Source organism: Natator depressus, chromosome 13 (assembly GCF_965152275.1).
Source record: "Natator depressus isolate rNatDep1 chromosome 13, rNatDep2.hap1, whole genome shotgun sequence".
NCBI lineage: Eukaryota > Metazoa > Chordata > Testudines > Cheloniidae > Natator > Natator depressus.
The window spans coordinates 20,058,697-20,078,650 of NC_134246.1; the positions used below are offsets into that span (position 1 = coordinate 20,058,697).

The 19,954-nt window shown below is 41.9% G+C and overlaps 1 protein-coding gene across 5 annotated transcripts; it reads left to right on the top strand.

Moving 5' to 3' along the window:
* The first annotated feature begins 212 nt into the window (after positions 1-212).
* YWHAB (tyrosine 3-monooxygenase/tryptophan 5-monooxygenase activation protein beta) lies at positions 213-18,769 on the top strand. 5 transcript variants are annotated; one of them, XM_074970174.1, is made up of 8 exons: positions 245-351; positions 1,143-1,178; positions 6,612-6,659; positions 10,798-11,099; positions 12,161-12,284; positions 14,500-14,663; positions 16,274-16,369; positions 16,902-18,769. In XM_074970174.1, exons 4-8 carry the CDS (start codon positions 10,806-10,808, stop codon positions 16,956-16,958), a joined length of 735 nt encoding a protein of 244 aa, XP_074826275.1. In that variant the 5' UTR covers positions 245-351; positions 1,143-1,178; positions 6,612-6,659; positions 10,798-10,805; the 3' UTR covers positions 16,959-18,769. The 5 variants fall into 5 exon arrangements, with proteins under 5 accessions (XP_074826274.1, XP_074826275.1, XP_074826276.1 ...); XM_074970176.1 differs by having other exon boundaries at positions 261-351; positions 1,143-1,177; positions 6,609-6,659; XM_074970175.1 differs by lacking the exon at positions 1,143-1,178 and having other exon boundaries at positions 246-351.
* Positions 18,770-19,954: the final 1,185 nt, after the last annotated feature.

Sequence of the window (19,954 nt, forward strand, 5' to 3'; positions counted from 1 at the left end):
CCCCTCTCTACCACCCCATCCCCTCTCAGCCTCTGCATGACCCCACCCCCCTCTACCACTCCATCCCCTCTCCGCCTGCCCAGCTGCACTATCCCCTCCTTGCGCACCGACCCAGCCCTCACCTCCCCGGTTGCCATAGCTGCCGAGGTTTCCTACCCCGCCTACGCACCCCGCCCCGCGGCCCCTCTGGCCCAATGGGGAGAATGGGGCGTGTTCCGGCAGCGGAAGGGGCGTGGGGCTGGCACCGGAAGGGGGTGCTGGAGCCGCCGCAGGGTGTGTGCGGTAGCGAAGCGGCCGCCGCTCTCGGAGTCTCCTGAGCCGCCCGGAACTGAGGTGTGAGCCCTCCGCCAGGTGAGGGTCTCGGGCCCATCCCCATCGCCCCGGGGACAGCGTACGGGGGGTGGGAGTCGCGAAGAGGCCTCGGGGCCTCGCCCCTTCCCGCCTCCCCGTGGGGGAGGCAGGGCGCTGCGCGTCCCGACAGGCCCAAGGGCTCGCGGAAGTAGGAGGGGGCAGGTCCCCTAGCCTCGGCCGGCCCAGCTCCTCCCTCTCTCGGGGGTGGCAGGGCCCGGGGTGGGAGGGGCAGGCGGCGGGCAGAGGCCTTCGCAGGCCGCGCTGGGGGGCGGCCCCCCACCCCGGGCTGCAGTGGCTCGGGTCTCTCCGGGGAGCCGGGCGGGGAAGTGGAGCCGCCCAGGTAACGGTGTGACCCACTCCCCTCCTCCCAGGCTGCCGCAGGGCCTGAGCTGGCAGCACCGCCTTCTCTAGCCTCCCTCAGCCCAGCCCTACCTAGGCTGAGTCACCTTCTCCCCCGAGGGCTAGGCTGGCCTCGCACACCTGTGTGCAGCAGGCGTCGCTGACAGGGGCTGCTCCCTTGGCCGTGATTGCCACCCTTCGGCTCCTACCGGCTGGGAAATGAGCCTCCCCCTTCCGGTCTGATTCTAGGCCTCTCCTTCCAAAGGCTCCCTGCGATCTCTCTGTCGTGGGCCAGGATGCCCAGCTGCCTGCACTGGGGGCCCCCGCCATGTTGCTCCACACAGATCAGATTCCTGTGCTGCAGGCATTGCCTACCTTGAATAAAAATCTCTTGCTGTGTTCAGGAGATGGCAATAATGTCCATGGCACTTCATAGCATCCTTTTCACATAGGTACTCGTGGTGTTGTTCCAAACAAATAGGGAGGAGGTAAGGATGCAGCCCTGATATCTTTATAGAATAATATGTGGGTGTAAGAGCACAGATACAATGCCTAGCACAATGGGGTCCTGGTCCATGATTAGGACTGCGAGATGTTATAGTAATACAAATAACAAAGGTGGTATATTATTTATTACTAGCCTCTGCTGTGGCACAAAGCAGAACTAAATGTAGGCAGGCACGAGGAGGAAAGAATACTGGTTTGGGCATCAGGCACAACTTCTAAGACTTCTTAGAAAAACCCATAAACTGCCCTGATGAGGTTGTAATCCACAGATGTTATCTTGTATAGTGCAAGTATCAGTGCCATGCAGACATTGCCACTGAGTGAAGATTCCAACTAAAATGTAGTAATTTATTTCATTTAGTCTTTTTGAAGTTATAGTAACTGTTCCAAACAAGGAAGCAAATTGAAAGATATATAATACTTTAAAAGCTAAATTATACTGTACATGTAAGTTCAATAGCTTGAAAACATTTATAAGGCTGTAAAACTTTTATAGCTTTAGGAGTGGTTAGGTTACCTAAATCAGAAGTCTCACGAACTGTCTCAGTGCATTTTATGCAGGAGGATGTATCTTTTTTGATAGTTCCCCAGAACAGAGTCCATTTAAAAAAAAAAAAAAAAAAAGCCTTGAAAGTATAAATTCACCCTTCCAGAGGGAGAAAACACTATTTATTTTTGGGTCTTAGATCCCAAAGTGGTGGGCAACTAGCAAATAGCTGATTGCAAATGAAGTGTCCTGGCCATGTACCTATATTTAGATTTTGAGTTAATTTGATATGCAGGAAGTGAAACACCATTAAAGCAAACGGGGTCCAGTACAGACTTGCACACTCAGTTTTGTCAGTGCACCATCTTCTGACCTGCAATATCCTTGCTATTCTGGTTCTCACTAGCTTTTAAGCAGAGCAGGCTAAGTGTGTGGTTTTTGTTATGTGCACAAATAGACTAGGATGAGACTGAGTTGGAAGGCACAACTGGCACATAAATAAGGTTTGGAACTATGTTCTTCAGACAGAAGGCTAGTGTCCCGATACACATTACATTAAAACTAAAGCATTGCAGTGGTATGGCTTTTTATTTTGCTACAGTCTTATCCCATCCTGCAATAGAAATACTTTCACTTTAATATTAGTGAAGGTGATTTGCTGTAATATGAACATGTTTATTTTGGCATGAGTTTTACACCTGAGGGAAGATGTTTTTGGGGAAACTCACTACTTTCATCTGGACCCTAGCCAGAAATGATTATAGTAGTTGGAACAAAAATCTAACCATGTTAAGTACATTATATACATTCCTGTTTCCACTTGTAAGTGTCCTTTATTTATATAGCACTATAGATGTGCATAATAGTTTGGACAGAATGACAGGTCCCTACTCCAAGGCGTTTACAATCTAAGGACTTGTTTACATGGGGAAATAGCCTGGAATAGCTAATATGCAATACCTATTCTGCATTAGCTCCACATATGGACACTCTTATTCTGTAGTAGGGGTGTCTTTGTCCAATTTAGCTTAATCGACCTTGCAAGTGGATTAAGCTAAATTGAAAAAAGACACTCTTTTAGGGCATATCTCTACAGCAATTGGGAGATGTGACTGCAGCACATGTAGCCATACCTGGCTCTAACTCGCCCACTAAAAATAGCAGTGAAACTGCAGTGGCATGGGCTTGTCACCTGAATACATATCTAGTGTCCCAGAGGGCTTGCACTCTAGGGCTAGCCTGTGCTGCCTTGGCTTCAATGCTATTTTTAGCTAGCTAGCTAGATCAAAGCTAGTTAGGGAATGCATATGCATGCTGCAGTCACACCTCCCGACTGCTGTGTAAAGGTACCCTAATGTGCGGAGCTAGAGTGGAATAGCTATTGGGCTTTAAATTCACAGCCTAGCTTATTTCACCCTAACTTCCCTGTGAGGACACGCCCTAAGTAAATAACATAGCAAGGGGTGACAAAAAGGTGTGGGAAAAGGGTTGTGTATATATAGGAAGGTGATTGTGCAGAAAGAGATCATAAGGCTTACTTATTGTCAGTTTTTTCTCTCAAAGTTTTAATGAAGATTTTGGGGCAGTGTTTGGAGTGGCAGAAGGATGACCAGATGTCACAATTTTATAGGGACAGATCTGATATTTGGGGCTTTGTCTTATATAAGTGCCTATTACCCATCACTCCCTGTCCTGATTTTTCACACTTCCTATCTGGTCACCTAGGTGATGGGCACATTGGAAAGCTAACTGAAAGAAATGAGTTTTGTTGAGGGTTTTGGAAGAGAGTAAGGCTTCATAATATAAGGTTGGAGGGGATATTCCACATGTTATGCTACCTGTTTAAAGCCCTAGAATATGGAAAGTGCGTTTTATTAATCTTACTGGTCAACCTAATGGTGATCGAGGAGAAATCTAGCTTTCTGTGTTTGGGTAAAATCTTACTGGGAATGTACAATTTCCTGATATGTCACTTTTTAATAATACATACTACCATGGGGGGGTACTTTATTTCCATTAGCTTGGAGTGATGAATGGATTTTTTTCTTTGTGGAAAGGCAATGAATGAGAAATTCTGATGTCAGTGAGTAATCTGTATTTAGTTTCCAGTGTTCTTCCTCACCACTCCTAAATCTGTAGGTCAAGATAAAGAACACAACTCTAGCTAAGTCGGGGGGGGGGAAATGGTATTAAAAGGCAAACAGGCTTCTTGTATTTAATTTATAGGGAGCTGAGGAATGCATTGATTTAAAGAGTACACATCAGCAGTGGTGCCTGCTGTGTGAGCTGTATGGTGGATATCATCTGCATCATCCAAACTGTCTCTTGTCAATACTACAGTTGTTCTTGCATTAGCATGCACATGACTGAATTATGAAGGAAGCCTTTCCCTTTGTTTTGGAGGCAATTGCCTCCTTTTGAATCCCCATCTAGGCTCCAAACTTATGAAACTGGAGTGTGGGATGCTATGCAATTGATATGGATTTTTCATTTTGGGGTGAATTGCCGCATTAATGTCACCAGCTAAAACCAAATCAGATATGTTGAGGGGCTGTTCACTTTTGGTAGGTAGATCTGCAAATATCTCCTATACTATTCTTCTGCTCTTCCAGTACTAAATTTTGTAGCAGTTTTGTAATGGGAATAAATGCATATGAGTCTGAAACTACCGAACTTATCCCTTGTGACCAAATCTAGATTTAAACTAATTTCTCCAAAAGTGAAAGGTTAGTGTATTAACCCACTTTTCTGCCTGACTTCTTATTGACGTATATGGCAAACCAATAATTGCATTCCTTTCTTTCCCAAATCTTTTCTAATGGAGAAATGTTTGTCTAATTATTTCTACCTAACAAGCATTAAAACTATTAAAAAAAGGATCAATGACCTATTTAGCATCAAAAGAACAGATCATTGAAAGCAAACTTCAGGACAGTGAAGGCTTATTAGTACTGTTTTGCCAGTTCAATATATTATGTAAGTCAGATATTTTTCAGTGCCAGTTTTTCATCTGCTTTCTACAGTGTTTAAATGCAGTTACATCTGATCTGATTTGACTGTTGGTCTTGAATAGCTCATGAAGGTTGGAAGCAGCAGAGCCTATAAAAGCAGGCATGATCACTGTCAAGTAACTTGGGCCTAAAATATGGTTTATCATAGATCTCTTGTAATCTGGTGGGGAATGTTGAGTGTCTAAACATTTTTATCTCAACTGTCATTAAAATTTACATAAATCCCAAATTCACCACCTTTGTCCTTGCTTGCAAGTCCTGTGGGTTTACTTTGACCTTGGGTGCCCTTTCGAAAATGACTGTGGCTTTCTCCCGCTCCTTACTTCCCCTCTCACCTAAAGGAGCCAGGGGCAGCTATAAACTAGTGTCTTTTACAGATACCTACCTCTGGCAGTACAATTATTAAGAAGAAATCCAATCCAGGCCATGTCTACATGAGCAAGCAAACTCAGCTGAAACCTTTTAATTCCCTTGTAGACACAGTTTAATACCTTTAAGATCACTTGACCTGGTTGTGGTGTTGGACCCTAGGCTAGACAGGACCTAGATATTTTCTCAGCTTGCAGGAGTGGGAAGAAGGGTGATGGCTTCAGTGGCTAATACATAGGAGCGTTAGATTCAAAGTTCTGGTATCTGAGTGCTTACTGGCTTTGAACACTCTGGTTGCTGGCATTCTTGATCAGAGATAGGATGCAATCATTGCCTTTTGGAGGGGTTCTAAGCCCTGGTTTGGCATGCTCTTAAAAATCTGAAAAGCACTAGTGTCTCTCACCTTCTACTTAGAATTAACAAGCCCTGTTCTCAGAACTCTTCCATGGCTATGACTTGCAACAGCCCCACCCCTCTCCCCAAAAGTATCTATGCTACATTAGACAATTCCTGTCAGTCTCTCACTACAGTCGTTGTTGAATGTACTGCTCTTAGGGCTTGGCTACACTTGCGAGTTACAATGCAATAAAGGAGCCCCGGGTGCACTAGCTCACTACCCGTCCACACTGGGAAGGTACGTAGAGCGCTCTGACTCCGTGGCTACAGCGCTGCTGGTACTCCACCTCGGCGAGTGGAATAATGTTTGCTGTGCCCCCCGCTGGAGCGCCACAGCACCAGTGTGAACGAGGTGTTGCGTTACTGCGCTCTGATCAGCCTCCGGCAATGTCCCATAATTCCCTTAAGTCAAGTGGCCACTGTTATTGTTTTTGAATCGGTGCAGGAATGCGGATATGCCCTTTGAAATCTCCGTTTCTGACAGCCGGCTGCTTATCTGCTCCGAGACAAAGCAACCATTACTGTGGAATGCTGTGTGTGAGAGAGAGAGGTGGGGATCGGGAGGGGGGGTCTGCTGCTGTCTGAACTTACAAGACAGCATGCTGACATGCTCTCAGCCCCCCCAAAAACCCACTCTCTCTCCCCCCACATACACACAACATACTCCTTCTCACACTCCACCCCACCGCCCCCCCATTTGAAAAACACGTTGCAGTCACTTGCATGCTGGGATAGCTGCCCATAATGCACCACTCCCAATGCCACTGCAAGTGCCGCAATGTGGCCTCGCCAGTGTGCTTGAAGCTGTCAGTGTGGACAGACTGCAGCGCTTTCCCTACTGCGCTCTCGGAAGGCTGGTTTAATTCAAAGTGCTCTACGTCGGCAAGTGTAGCCATACTCTTAATTGCAGGTAATCACCACTGGTGACTTCCATTTGTGGCCTAAGAACATGTCCAGCCCAGGCATCCCAGAATGCTTGTTCCAGGCTGTGGCACACTAATCTATTGTTAGGAAGGACATAGCTTTCAGCTCCTTTATGGGAGGGACCAGCTATAACTGATAGTGGCTTTTTTTTTTTTTTTTTTTCAAACATCACTCCTTTCCTTGTGTCTTTTTTTTTTCCTTCTGGCAAACACTTCCCTCTTATGGAGCCCAAGTCATCATAGCCCTGCAAAGCCCTTCTCCAAGCTTCTAACAAGGTAAGCAATGGAGAATCAAGTCTCTAACAGTGTTCCTTTATACAGCAAACCCTTCAGTGAGAGTGATGGTAGGTGTGTACTGCCAGATTATCCACATTTTGGTGTGGGGCAATGCCTTTCTTGGAAGAAAACACTGTGGTATTTGAATTGTTATGTTAAATTCGTTTTACTGAACAGCACTTCATACTTTTGTAGCAAACCTACTAACAATGAAAGATTCTAGGACAAGTTAAAATAGTCAAATCAACGAATAAATTGAGGCTCCAACACTGGCATCTCAGATTCTGGTACAAATGTACACAATTAATGAAGTTCTTATTAAAAAAGTCTGACTTCAATAAGTAGTGTGAGCTGTCTTTAAGATGTACACATAATTTAGACAGTCCAATAACTAAGGCTAGATAACATGTTTTGTATGTCTTGTACTTGCGTTTGGGTTGAACAGTCAATTTTGTCAGACTTTCTTCTGTACCTTCTCTATGCCTTCCCTATTCCCTCTGTGGTTTCCCTAATGCGCCCTTAAGTGAACCCCCTGACTGCCATGAAGGGACTTGCATTTAAAGATAAATATATCATATTAGCATTGTGTTAATAAACCCTCCACAGTTCCTAAACTGAACGCTGCACAGGTGATTTGTTTTGCGATCCATAGCACTACTTGTGCTGTGCTACTGAAAAAGTACAGATAGAATATAACACCAACTTTTTAAATAACAAAATGCAAACTTCTTTAGAACTACTTGTCTCTAAATTTCAGCATGCAGACTATTTTTCAAAACAAAAATCCAAATCATATGGTAATGGTATTGTGTAAACTGCTTGTGGTAAACCTAAAGGTGACTACAATGGAAATGCCTCAAGAGGCAGTGCAGGTTGAGGAAATTGGAGTCATACAGTTATGTGAGATATTTTAGTATTTATGGCTGGCTTTCATACACTGTTTATATAGACATACTTTGATCTTCAAATTAACAGTGAAAGTTAGGGGGTCCCCACCTGTGAACTAGTTACTGTGTTAAGCATGTAAATTGAATTCATTTCATAATTGAAAGTCTAGCAATTTGGGATGCGGCAAGAAGGTGGTGGAATATTGTTGACTTGAAATACAGAGCACTGCAACTCTACATCATTAGTTCATCTGAACTGGTTCATGCTGGTCGTAATAGTGACCAAAAAATGTTGCTATTTGACTGATCTGTCTTTTCAACGTACATTTTTACTAGGCAGTATATTTATTAAGGCTATATCTACACTGTGCGCTTAAGGGTATGATTCCCCTGCTCGCGTATACGTACTTGTGCTAGCCCTTGTCAAGCTAGTGCAAATATTGATAGCAGCGGAGCTGTGGTAGTGTTAGTGGCATTGGAGACATGGCTTAGCTGTTTCGAGTACAAACCCACCTGAACCTCGTGGGTATATACTCATCATGGCTAAGCCATGCCTCCGCTGCCATTATCCTATTCAGATTATCATCATCATTATCCAGATATCTGTTGCTATCTATACTTATGCTAGCTCAATGAGAGCTAGCGCAAGCATGTGTCAGCGAGCAGGGAAATCACACCTCTAGCTTGTAGTGCAAATGTAGCTTAAGTGTGTGCATTACAAAAAAAACCTCTCTCTCACTTGGCATCCTTACTTGGAGTCATCTTCTTTCATACGTCTTGGGTAGGTAACATGATTACGAATTTATATCTAAGTTTGATAGCCAGCACATTGCTGCAGGCCCCCGGCAAAAGAACAAAGGGGACACTCAGATATGATGTGCTCCATCATTTGTGCCTGGTGACCACAGTTGCATACAGGTGTTTGCCTCATTTTCCATTTAAAGAGGGTTTGTCCACATATCCCATGAGATGTCCTGACGTGATTCAATCTGCATCAGTCTTTCCGAAATAAATCAAAACCCAGTGTTTCCTTGGCAGGCTCAGTGATGAGCTCACTTGGAGTCTGCAGTAGCCAGTGATACAAACCAACTACTATGTCTCCCTAGAGTCGAGCCTTCCTGGCAAAGACAGAGCCATGTTAGTGAAGTAAAATAAGTTAACTCACTGTTGGTACCTATTTTTGTCTTTGGGGAGAGCAGCAATCTTAATATCAATTTGGCACCTTTTAAAAGTGCCAGGTTCCACTGGTTTAAAAGCTGTGTTTGAAAGAGAACTAGACTTAATGCAGAACTACGTGTGCAAGAGGACTCCATTTTCTGGGATGGCTTCTTTCAGCAAAAAATCTGTATTGATCCAATGGCTCACAGAACAGGCACATCCATAAGGTGACCGTGCATATACCACACAAGTCCTTTGTTCAAACTTAGTTGTATATATAAAATGAAAAGGAGTACTTGTGGCACCTTAGAGACTAACAAATTTATTTGAGCATAAGCTTTCGTGAGCTACAGCTCACTTCATCGGATGCAAAATTTATTTGAGCATAAGCTTTCGTGAGCTACAGCTGACTTCATCGGATGCATTCAGTGGATGCATCCGATGAAGTGAGCTGTAGCTCACGAAAGCCTATGCTCAAATAAATTTTAGTCTCTAAGGTGCCACAAGTACTCCTTTTCTTTTTGTGAATACAGACTAACATGGCTGCTGCTCTGAAACCAGTTGTCTACATGTTACCATTGTGCCTTGCAGACACACAGAACATAGCAGTGAGGAAAAGCCATTTTCCTTACTAACTCCAGCATCCATTTTCCTGAGGCAGAAGTTCTTAAACTGTGCTCAGTGGAGAGTTGGTCATATAGCATATGGCTGACCTTATTTCCAGCTGCTAAATTGCATTTCAAAAAAGATGAATGTTTCTTTCCACGTAAGCAATTACTTTACAATTGCATGACTGTCATGTGCCACATCCTTTCTCCCTCAATCTCTGTATTAAAATATGGTTGACATTGAAAATGCTGCAGGATAGCAGGGTTGATTGTCTCAAAAAATCTCATGTGTAGAGAAACACAGACATAAGAAATAATTTTCCTGTTAGGGCAGTATAAAAACATTTTTCTCTGGTACCAAACACTGCAGCTTTATTTTGCTGTTTTAAGTATCCACAGAAGCATTGCATTTTGCATCGAAGCAAAGGAGGGCTGCTCAATGACAGCAGGAGCTGTCCAGTGTTTCAGATACTCCTGCTCTAAGAACATTATTCCTGTCATGGAAGAGTACTAGAGGATACTGTAACATGAACAAGTCCTGGTTTTCTTTTTTGGCAGCTGTTTGAACATGCAACCTTTCCTCTCAGACTTCTGGTATTGTTAGATTGGGGTCATGGTAAGATAAAGAGGATTGGAGGAGAAATCTGTCTGGGGCGGGGGAAAGATTGATATGATTGGACATAACATTAGTATTAATGTTATATTTGAGAAGGTAATGTTCAGGTTCTTCCAGGAGTGTGATTGGTTGTGATCCTTAGATGTTACAGAAGATGCTGATTAGGCCTCAACTGGAGTATTGTGTCCAGTTATGGGCGCCACATTTTAGGAAAGATGTGGACAAATTGGAGAAAGTCCAGAGAAGAGCAACAAAAATGATGAAAGGTCTAGAAAACATGACCTATGACGGAAGATTGAAAAAATTGGGTTTGTTTAGTCTGGAGAAGATAAGATTGAGAGGGGACATAACAGTTTTCAAGTACATAAAAGGTTGTTACAAGGAGGAGGGAGAAAAATTGTTGTTCTTAACCTCTGAGGATAGGACAAGAAGCAATGGACTTAAATTGCAGCAAGGAAGGTTTAGGTTGGACATTAGGAAAAACTTCCTAACTGTCCAACCTGCTCTTAAAAATCTCCAATGACGGAGATTCCACAACCTCCCTAGGCAATTTATTCAAGTGCTTAACCACTCTGACAAACACCTGTCAGTGATGGTCTAGATAATACTTAGTCCTGCCATGCATTCAGCGGACTGGACTAGATGACCTTTCGAGGTCCCTTCCAGTCCGATGATTCTATGCTGCTCTTAGTGAAATAACCAAAATATAAAGTTAAACTCCTGCTAGTAACTCACTACATTGATCGGGAAGAAGACAGACTTCCCACTTATGACTTATGATCATGACTTATACTGTATCCCCTTTTACCTTTATCATTTGTTTTCCACAACCTGTGCAATCAAGATAAATTATTTTTTCTCCTTTTAAGGAATAACTATGGATAAAAGCGAGCTGGTACAGAAAGCCAAACTGGCCGAACAGGCTGAGCGCTATGATGACATGGCTGCTGCTATGAAGGCTGTCACTGAGCAAGGACATGAACTGTCCAATGAAGAAAGGAATCTACTCTCTGTTGCCTATAAGAATGTGGTTGGTGCCCGTCGCTCTTCCTGGCGTGTAATTTCCAGCATTGAACAGAAAACGGAGAGGAATGAGAAGAAACAGCAGATGGGAAGAGAGTATCGTGAGAAAATTGAGGCTGAATTGCAGGATATCTGCAATGATGTTCTGGTAATAATCCAGCAGCAAAAATAACAGTAGTTAGCATTGCAGCAATTGCCAGGGAGGCTTAAGGAGCCTCACTTACTGAGATGCTAAAGATCCAGGCAGGAAGATAATTTCTTATGGCTCTGGGTAAAGAACTTGGCTGGGTTTAGTAATTGAGTCTTCTAGTTTCTTTCATGTAACTGTATTCAGTTTCTCTTAAAGTGCTATCACCTACCAAATATCAAAACAAAACCATCTACTAGCCAAAGGCACAAAACCTGTTAGGCAGAGATTAATATGGAAGATGATTGGGGGAGAAGGGGGAAGACACCAGAAGGATCTGTGGCCAGCTGCCCTGGCAAGAAGCCCATCACTTACACTCGGGTGCTCAGATTCTTAGCAGGATGCTGTTCCTGTTTGGTGGGGGAGAGTGGGTGATAGATGCTCCTATGTCTTTTGATCACCTGAAATTTTAAGCCTCTACCCATATTCTTTTGTGGACAAGAGAGGAGCTAGCATTTTCCCCCACACCAGTTTCCTGGCTTCTCTGAAGTTAGGGGTTGAGGGATTCTGCTCTTTTGTGGTTGCCTCAGTCAAGACCCTAATGCATGTGAAGGGGAGAGGGTTCCTGGTACTCCTCTTGCAACCATTTTTGAGTCCTGTTCCTCTGAATACGCAAGTGCAGCCTCTATTGCTAGTCATAGCTTTAGACAACTTCATTGCTGTCCACAGTTCTAAATAGCAGCAGTGAAAGTAATCAGACTCTTGTGAATCTCACGCTGCCAAACAGCAGCAAAATTACAAATAGCAGTGGAAGCCCTGGAGCACTGTACCTGCGAACTCATGAACACAGCACTGCATCAGTTTGCATATGAAAAGCTGTCCTCGCAATCAGGAGGGCTATCAACTTTTTGAGAGCTGAAATTTTGCAGAAATGAATGGTATAGGTCCTCAACAGGGCAAGTTTCCCACTCCCCAGTGGATTTTTCTCTGCGCTTTGGTAGTGGATAATAAACTTCGTGTGTGTAGGTTTATCACTCCTGTGACTTTCATGACAAAAGCATCTGTGATGCTTCCTCTTTCAGGAACTCTTGGATAAGTATCTTATTGTCAATGCCACACAGCCAGAAAGCAAGGTCTTCTATTTGAAAATGAAAGGCGATTACTTCAGATATCTTTCGGAGGTGGCATCTGGGGACAGCAAACAAAGTAGGTAGAGTTAAAATCTTTTTACACACACACACGCGCGCGCGCCCCTCCCCCCAATCAGAAGTTAAATGGCCACTAAGCAGAATGAAGTATGGAGAGAAATGTTTGTTTTCAGTGAGGAGTATTTATATAGATTTCAACATTCACTAACTATGGAAAACAAGCATTGTGCTAGTTGCTCTTGTCATGCTTCTCTGGAGTGTCTTCCTCAGGGCAGATTGTCAGAAAACAGGGAAGACACCTCAAGCTGGTGGTGTGTTCTATAATTAGATTTCACCAAGCCAGTGACACATGTGAACTCCTGGATCACTATAACGGTCTTACCATGGAGTCACAGATAGTCCCTTTAGACTCTCCAGTCTATCTTACCACACAGACAAACTGGACTTTGTGAGAAAAGGTCTCTTTAAACCAAAAATCACACCACATAAGGTTGCTCTCAGGCCCGAGAGACCAGTCACTTCCCCCCAGTCAGTTGGTACTCTAGATCTTATACCAAAGACCATGCTGGTAGCCAGTTATATAGTAAACTAACTAAAGGTTTATTACCTAAGAAAAGGAAATTTTGTTATTGAGAGGTTAAAACAGGTAAAATATACGTACAGGTGACTCACAGTTTGTAATTCCAAATGGTGGCAGTGATATAATAAACTTCCAGTTTCCAAAAAGTCTTTTCAGGATACCCAGGTTGTCTCTGGGGATCTCTGCTTTGCATCTAGTACACTTTCCCATACTAGTCCAAGCAGTCCAGAGGTGCAGGATCTTTCCTTGAATCCATACTTATAGCTTCTTCTCACAGAAAGCAAGCTGACAGTGTCACTACCCACATGTTTTTTTTTCTTTGATAGAGCGTGAGGAATACATTTTGAGTCTTTGACCTCTCATCATCATCATCACACAATGAGCACTTGCTTTGAAATTAAATCTTTTCTGTTAGTTCTTCATTTGCATTCTATAATGCTTCTTTCTCATTTGGGTTATTTAGTTACAGGGGTGTACACAATGTAAATGTTTGTTTTCACGTATCTGTATCCTGTTATAACATAGTAGCAATGTAAGTAACATCCAATTCGTTTTCATGAAGTTAAAACATAAAGTACACTCTTATACATTTAACAATCACTTTGATCTATACTAATACACAAGTGAATAGGCCTAGGGCTTCGGCATGAGCTGGCACATGGTCTGCCAGTGTCGTAGCTCTGACCAAACCGCCCCCCCCACCCCCAAAAAACCCATTATAGGTGAGTCTCTGTAATTAACATCAAGCCAAACACACTGCCATCCCTCACTCAGCCTGCTCTGTCCCCAAATGTCTCTCCTCCCATCCCTGAAAAGGCTTTTCCACCTGTCTGAAAGTTCAGCAAATCCAGGATCTGGTAGCCAGAGAGGAGGAATGCATTATTTCCTCATGGAAAATGCCCTGCCAGTCGTACCCTCCTAATTATATCAGGGGATCTAGCTGAAGTAACTTCACTGGTTGCAAGTTTGGTATCCCATTTTGATAGGTGGACTCTCAAGTAACCAGGTCCTAAACTAATTAGAGTTCTCTAGGTTAAAACTAACACCTTGAACTCTGCCTGGAAGTCAGTGGGCAGTCAGTGCTGTTCATGGAGCAGGATCACAGGGCTACACAGTCCCTCTAGAGTTTGTTGTGCTACCCATCAGCCTGGGGAGGGGGCACTCACAGTTCCTCTGTACTCCCAATTTTTAACCCATGGAGTTCAGGACAAGAGGTTGCCTCTTGGACCCTTCCTTCTCAGAAGCATTAGGGAATGGCTCATTAGGGAATTCCCCCTCCCAAGTTTTCTTCAGCGTTTACCTTCCAGAACTATTTCCTGTTCCTCTGTTGGCTTCTAGCTTTTAAACACAATGCAGTTTGAGTTCAACAGTACTAACCACAACTTTGTCTGATGGTTTTTTAATCTTTGTTTGGGTTGTTGCATTTTAAATCTTATGAGCACTCCTGCATTAATAGCTTAGTTTTATTGTTAGATTTTTACCATTACAATTATTGAAGGAAATCCCTCTGTGCTTGTTTTTTACATGTAGATATTTATTAACCTTCTAATTGGAATTGTTACCAGATGTCCAAAGTTCCTAAATTGCCCAGACTAAGATGATAATAAATAATCCTTACCTTAAATACACGATGATAAAATAAGAGATGTAGTGACTTACCATGTATTAATCTTACTGAAATTGCTTTTTACAGCAACGGTATCAAACTCTCAGCAGGCTTACCAGGAGGCATTTGAAATTAGCAAGAAAGAGATGCAACCTACACACCCCATTCGGCTTGGTCTGGCTCTCAATTTCTCTGTCTTTTATTATGAGATATTAAATTCCCCTGAAAAAGCCTGTAGTCTGGCAAAGACGGTAAGCAGACTCATCTTATCAATATTTTTGTCTGGGGGAGGAAACTATTGAAGGTGAAAACTATTAAAGGTGTACAGTAGTACCTCTGAAGGTAATTTTGAGTGATCTATTCTTCTAAAAACAACTAGATTCTCCTTTAAGAGTACTCTGTCAGCGGGAGGATGCCTGCCTCAGAGCTGCTCGCCTCCTTTCACACTAATATCTGTATCTTAATATATTTTCACATAAACCAGCAAAAGCATACTAGACTATTGACAATTACCCTGTGAGGAATAAGACAAGCTGCCCTCTTCACACTTTCACAGGATTCTCCCAGAAAGTACTTGTTTTGGAAATTTTAAAATGTTTGAGTTAATCTAGAGCTCCTAAAACTGAAAATAATAACACTGTCTTTAGTTGACCATATTTCAAAAATTTGATGGGGCAGTTTTTCCAGGGTGACTTTACCAGTGCTCTCCATTCATGACTTGTAACATCCCAGTCTCTCTTCAAAGACCAAAACTGCTTTGGTTTGATTGGTGCGACAAACTATTTGATGGTTTAATTGTGCCCAAATAGATCACAAGTGAGTTCGTTTTTGTCTTTTACCTCTCCTTAAAATTAGACCAAATCTCTTTCTGAGAGGTGAATAGCTCCATGTGGTATTTTTATTAGTTCACCTCTACTTGCTTCAATTGAACTGTCAAGTAACAGCTTGGATAATGATGGCATTCAGAGTTACTTAGCATATACGTACAGTGCACTTTGTTCAGGATCCTAATATTCTGTAGCAAGAAGAGATTTTTCCCTTGCAATGCACTTACTACTGTTAGTTCAGCTATTTAAGTTATTGGGCTGTAAATCAATCTGCTTTAGAAATGAGGTTGTGTTTGTGATTAGAAATCTATTTAAACAGAAAAAGGGGCCTTATTCATGGCAGCTGTCAAACATGCTGTGTGGACTTTGATGGAAGATTTTATAAAACAAGTTGGTGGCAACTATGGTCATATTAGTCTTTAGTGGAAAGTACATTGTTTCTTCCACTGTCACACTGTTTCCTATGTCTTTAGTTGCCTTTCTATGTGCAGCAGATATGACCCTGAAGATACCTCTGATTTTTCAGCTTTAGCTCTACATGCCCACTGCTTCTAAATCAAACCTTTGAGCCCTCCATTTTTAGTGAAGACACTCTAAGGAACTTGTCTGACAATGCTGCTCTTTAAGTGGGTGGCTGGGTTGGTTTTGAGCCATGTGAAGCAGTCCATTCTGTGGGAGTGAGCACATTCACTTCTTGAGTATTCTATGCTGGTCTGGGAAGTAGGCCTGGTTCAAGAATTAATCTTAAAACTCATGTAACAAAATAGAATTCTTCCAGTCGGCCAGTGGCCTGGTCTTCACTTTGTTGTAGTTGAGCCTGGCTAGTACTTTTTTCGTTTGGGGAGAGGAAAAATACTCCTAGTTTTTGGTCTTTGTTTTTTTGTCCCCCCCTCCCACCCCCCCACTGAATTTTAAATGTAATATGGGAAAATTTAAGAAAAAAAATTATCTGTGTAAATGAAATTGAATTCAGATGAGTACAGAATTTGAAAATCTGGTGTCTTTGCTCTGTTAAATTATATTGCCTATTTCAGGCTTTTGATGAAGCGATAGCTGAGCTGGACACACTGAATGAAGAGTCTTACAAAGACAGCACTCTGATCATGCAGCTACTAAGGGACAACCTTACTGTAAGTATCACTGGGACAAACTACTACACTTTAAACTTGTCACTGTTGTAAATGTTAGGCTTTCAGGCTCCAATAAATAGGCTTTATCATGAGAAGTTTTGTATATTCCTCTGCTTTACAAATCACTTCTCTTATGGAGAAACCACCACACCAACTTGTGTAATTGGACCTATCTGAGAGCCATTGCCTCTGTATGCTAAATAAAATGGCAGTTGCTGTACTAGCACAAGTTAGTAAGCCTTTCTGCAATCAATTGTCATTGAAAGGTGCACTTTTATTGACCGTTTCCCAAAAGCTAACTTTCCTCCAGTGCGTACTGCCTGTAAGCTTCATTTGCTTTCTGTTCCTAAGCCTCCATCCAGCCTTCTGTTTTTAGTTCATTATTCTTTCTTTGCCACTAAATTCAACCACTTAATATTCTTCCATTAAGAAAATTGCACAACCTACAGCTAATTACCCCATCTCCCCTTTCCTGACAAATGTAATTAACTGCATGCTTTCAGCATAAACATGTGTTTGTATTTTCTTACAGCTATGGACATCGGAAAACCAGGGAGATGAAGGGGATGCTGGGGAGGGAGAGAACTAATGGCTGTCACGCTTCACTATATGTTCAATGTCACTCTGTATCCTACACATATATCCCTTTGTGCGACAAGCAAAAAGAATAGTACATCGACTTTCACAACCTCAACGTAGCAAAAACTGCCTGTGGGGTAAAAACAATTGGTTGGTGTTTTGTGTACTTAAAACGGAGATTGGTTATACAACTGCATTCTGAACTTATTATGAACATTTGCAGTTATGATTACCGTGTTTATATTTTTAACTCAACACTGTGATTATGGGTTTTGTAATTGCAGCTGACTTTACAAAACTCTTCCTGGTAGAAACTAGATATTAATTATGTAACTCTGGAAAGCTTAATCTGGCACCAAAATAGTCGAAGTACAATTCTGTTGTAAAGTTGTACAGAAAGTTATAAAAATTATATTGTGACACTGGGGCATGGAAGGAAAACAATCCATTGTATGGCATTCCAGTTCAGTAACACACTTCAGTGAATTAGTTTAACAGGCACACTCTATAGACATTTTTAACCAAGTTTGGTGCACTGCTTTCAGTCAAAAGCTCACTTTAAGTAATCTTACCTTTCTGAGAGTTCAGTTTTTTGGGAGTATAGCAGCCTAGGTTTCCAAATTACATTGGCAAGTAATTGGGGTTTGACTTTGAAAAATGGTCCAGTGCTCATACAACATGCATGACTAAAACCTCTTCCCACAACAATAAATTACTTAGTTACAACTTGGACTGTTCTTTAGTAGTAAGACTTCTTAGTGCATTACTGTCAACTTGCAACAGGAAAAGACTAATATCGTATGAATGGCCTTATTAGTTTTTTGGATAATACTGTTAAGAGTAAAATAATGCAATCTTTGCATTTCACTTAGGAGAATTAAAATCTCCTTGGGTATTCCCACTCTGAACTCTATCTGGAAAAATTTCTAATATTCCACTCTGCCATCTTTGAATTCACTTTATAGAAATCTTCCTCCCATTGAATTGATGTTCATCCTCACCCTCTCACCTGCTTTTAAACTTCATTAAAAAATTTCTGGACTCCTACATATGTTCCATTATTTGTGGATTATAAGTGATATCAGGGTGATGGAGGGACATGAGTGTGCTATTGGACAGGTCTCTCACTCAGATGTTTGAGAGTTGCCAGTGCTGCTGTAGTCTTCAGCTCTTAATGTCTGCCACTTTAAGCCAGATCCTGGTATTGCCTAAAATTTTCAAGATTTCCCATTATTTCGTACTGGAATGCAGACCTTACACATTTGTAATGCTTGTTAGGAACTTGTGATATTAGAACTCCAAATGTCCTCATTTAGTTGTGTTCCCAAACAGGTCCAGTCAGATAAGACCTCATAAGAGTTGCATGAATAATGCAATGGAAAAGATTAGGAATAGTCATCTATCAGTCTCCCAGTATCATCCCTTTACCATTTCACCTAGTTGTAGAATCCATCTGTTTGTCTGTCCATCTGTCTCCTGGAGAGAGAATTTCATGCACTGATTTTAAAACTCCCCTCTACTAGCTGAACAAATAGTGCAGTTAATACTTGGCGCTTGATAAATGCAGTAGTGATGAACGTGGAACCGAGCCTGTCTGTATATCTGGTAGCTCTTTTCGCTTTGTTTTTACTGACCAGTATTCTGCCTAAAGTCTGCTTCTGTGACGGTTATATTGCTAGCACACACGTGGTTGTGAGAATAGTATAGCAAAAAAGAAATACCTGGTTATTGATGTACTAGATTTGTGTATGTCTTTTAAACGGTTCTAGTTTCACCTTACACAAAATAATCAGGAAAGTGTAAAAGAATTCAAAAGTGAATAATAAAAAAAATTTATCAGTTCCTTGTGGTTTTTTATCTTTGTCACACTTGTGGCAACAGAAAATTATGGTAGTAGAATCACCACCTCATTATTGTAATGTCCAGAATTTGGACTCTGTGAGACTTGACTCGAATTAAGTGGTACAAATATTTAAATCATTCCTTTCACTAAGAAAATGAAAAAACTCTGCTACAGTACTCACTTTGTAGTAGAGGACACTGGTTCTGTTGCTTGATGTCCATTCTGTTAGGCGCATGCCTGTACATTTTCATGTTGTGGGGGAGAGGAGGAAGAAATGGAACTATAAATATCCTTATTTAATTTGAGACTCATTGAGTGTGGTAATGGCTGAAAACACAGTATATGAACAACATCTATTGCAGTGACTTCTGTTGATGGCTAATACACACAAGATTCTGACCTGGGTACTACTGTTAGGTTCCTGTCTGACTTGTTAATGGAGCTTGCATAGCAGATGCTGAGAGCACTGTGTGTACCTGTCAGTCAGTCCCTGGAAATTTCAATAATTAATTTCTCATCACAGAAGCCACAGCTCTGCATCTGACTGCAAGACCAGAGCTCAACAGTTTTGGAAGGGTGGGGATCAGTCAGTGGAGAGAGGGTTATAATCTGACTAATCAATAGTGGAGCTTTTTCTTATGTTTCACACTTATGCTAGTTTGCCAGAATGCTTAGGTGTAGTGTAATTCTTTCCCAAATCATATTCTGTCAGGTACATTGCAGTGAAGTTACTTATACTGGACAGCTAGCCTAATGCTGTGACCTCTCATGACAAATGTTTGTGCATGGAGTTTGAATCCCTTGCCTCAAACAGTATGTATCTGGGGAATATGCATAAATATGACTAAGCATTCTTCATAATGGTAGTAAGTACTCTTGATGGTTCTCCCTATTTTATAATTGTCACACACAAAAGATCTTAACAAAGATGTCGTCTTACCCCCAGTCTCCTCTAGTCATATCTCTGGTGTGATCAATAGAATAAGGTCAATTTTTCAAAAGTGCCTATGTGACTGGGGCATAGAGGCGCCTATTTCTCAATGAAAGAAACTTAAGCTCTGTGCCCAAGTTACCTTAGGCACTCCTGAACATTTTTTCCAGTGTCTGGAAATAAATTCAAAAGTTCCTATTTAAGGCTGAGTAGTTTGTTGGAAAACTATCCA

Coding starts and splice junctions, on each gene's coding strand:
- YWHAB (XM_074970173.1), top strand. CDS start 10,806: ATGGATAAAAGCGAGCTGGTACAGAAAGCCAAACTGGCCGAACAGGCT. Junction 12,285..14,499: donor ATCTGGGGACAGCAAACAAA/GTAGGTAGAGTT, acceptor TGCTTTTTACAG/CAACGGTATCAAACTCTCAG. Junction 16,370..16,901: donor TACTAAGGGACAACCTTACT/GTAAGTATCACT, acceptor ATTTTCTTACAG/CTATGGACATCGGAAAACCA.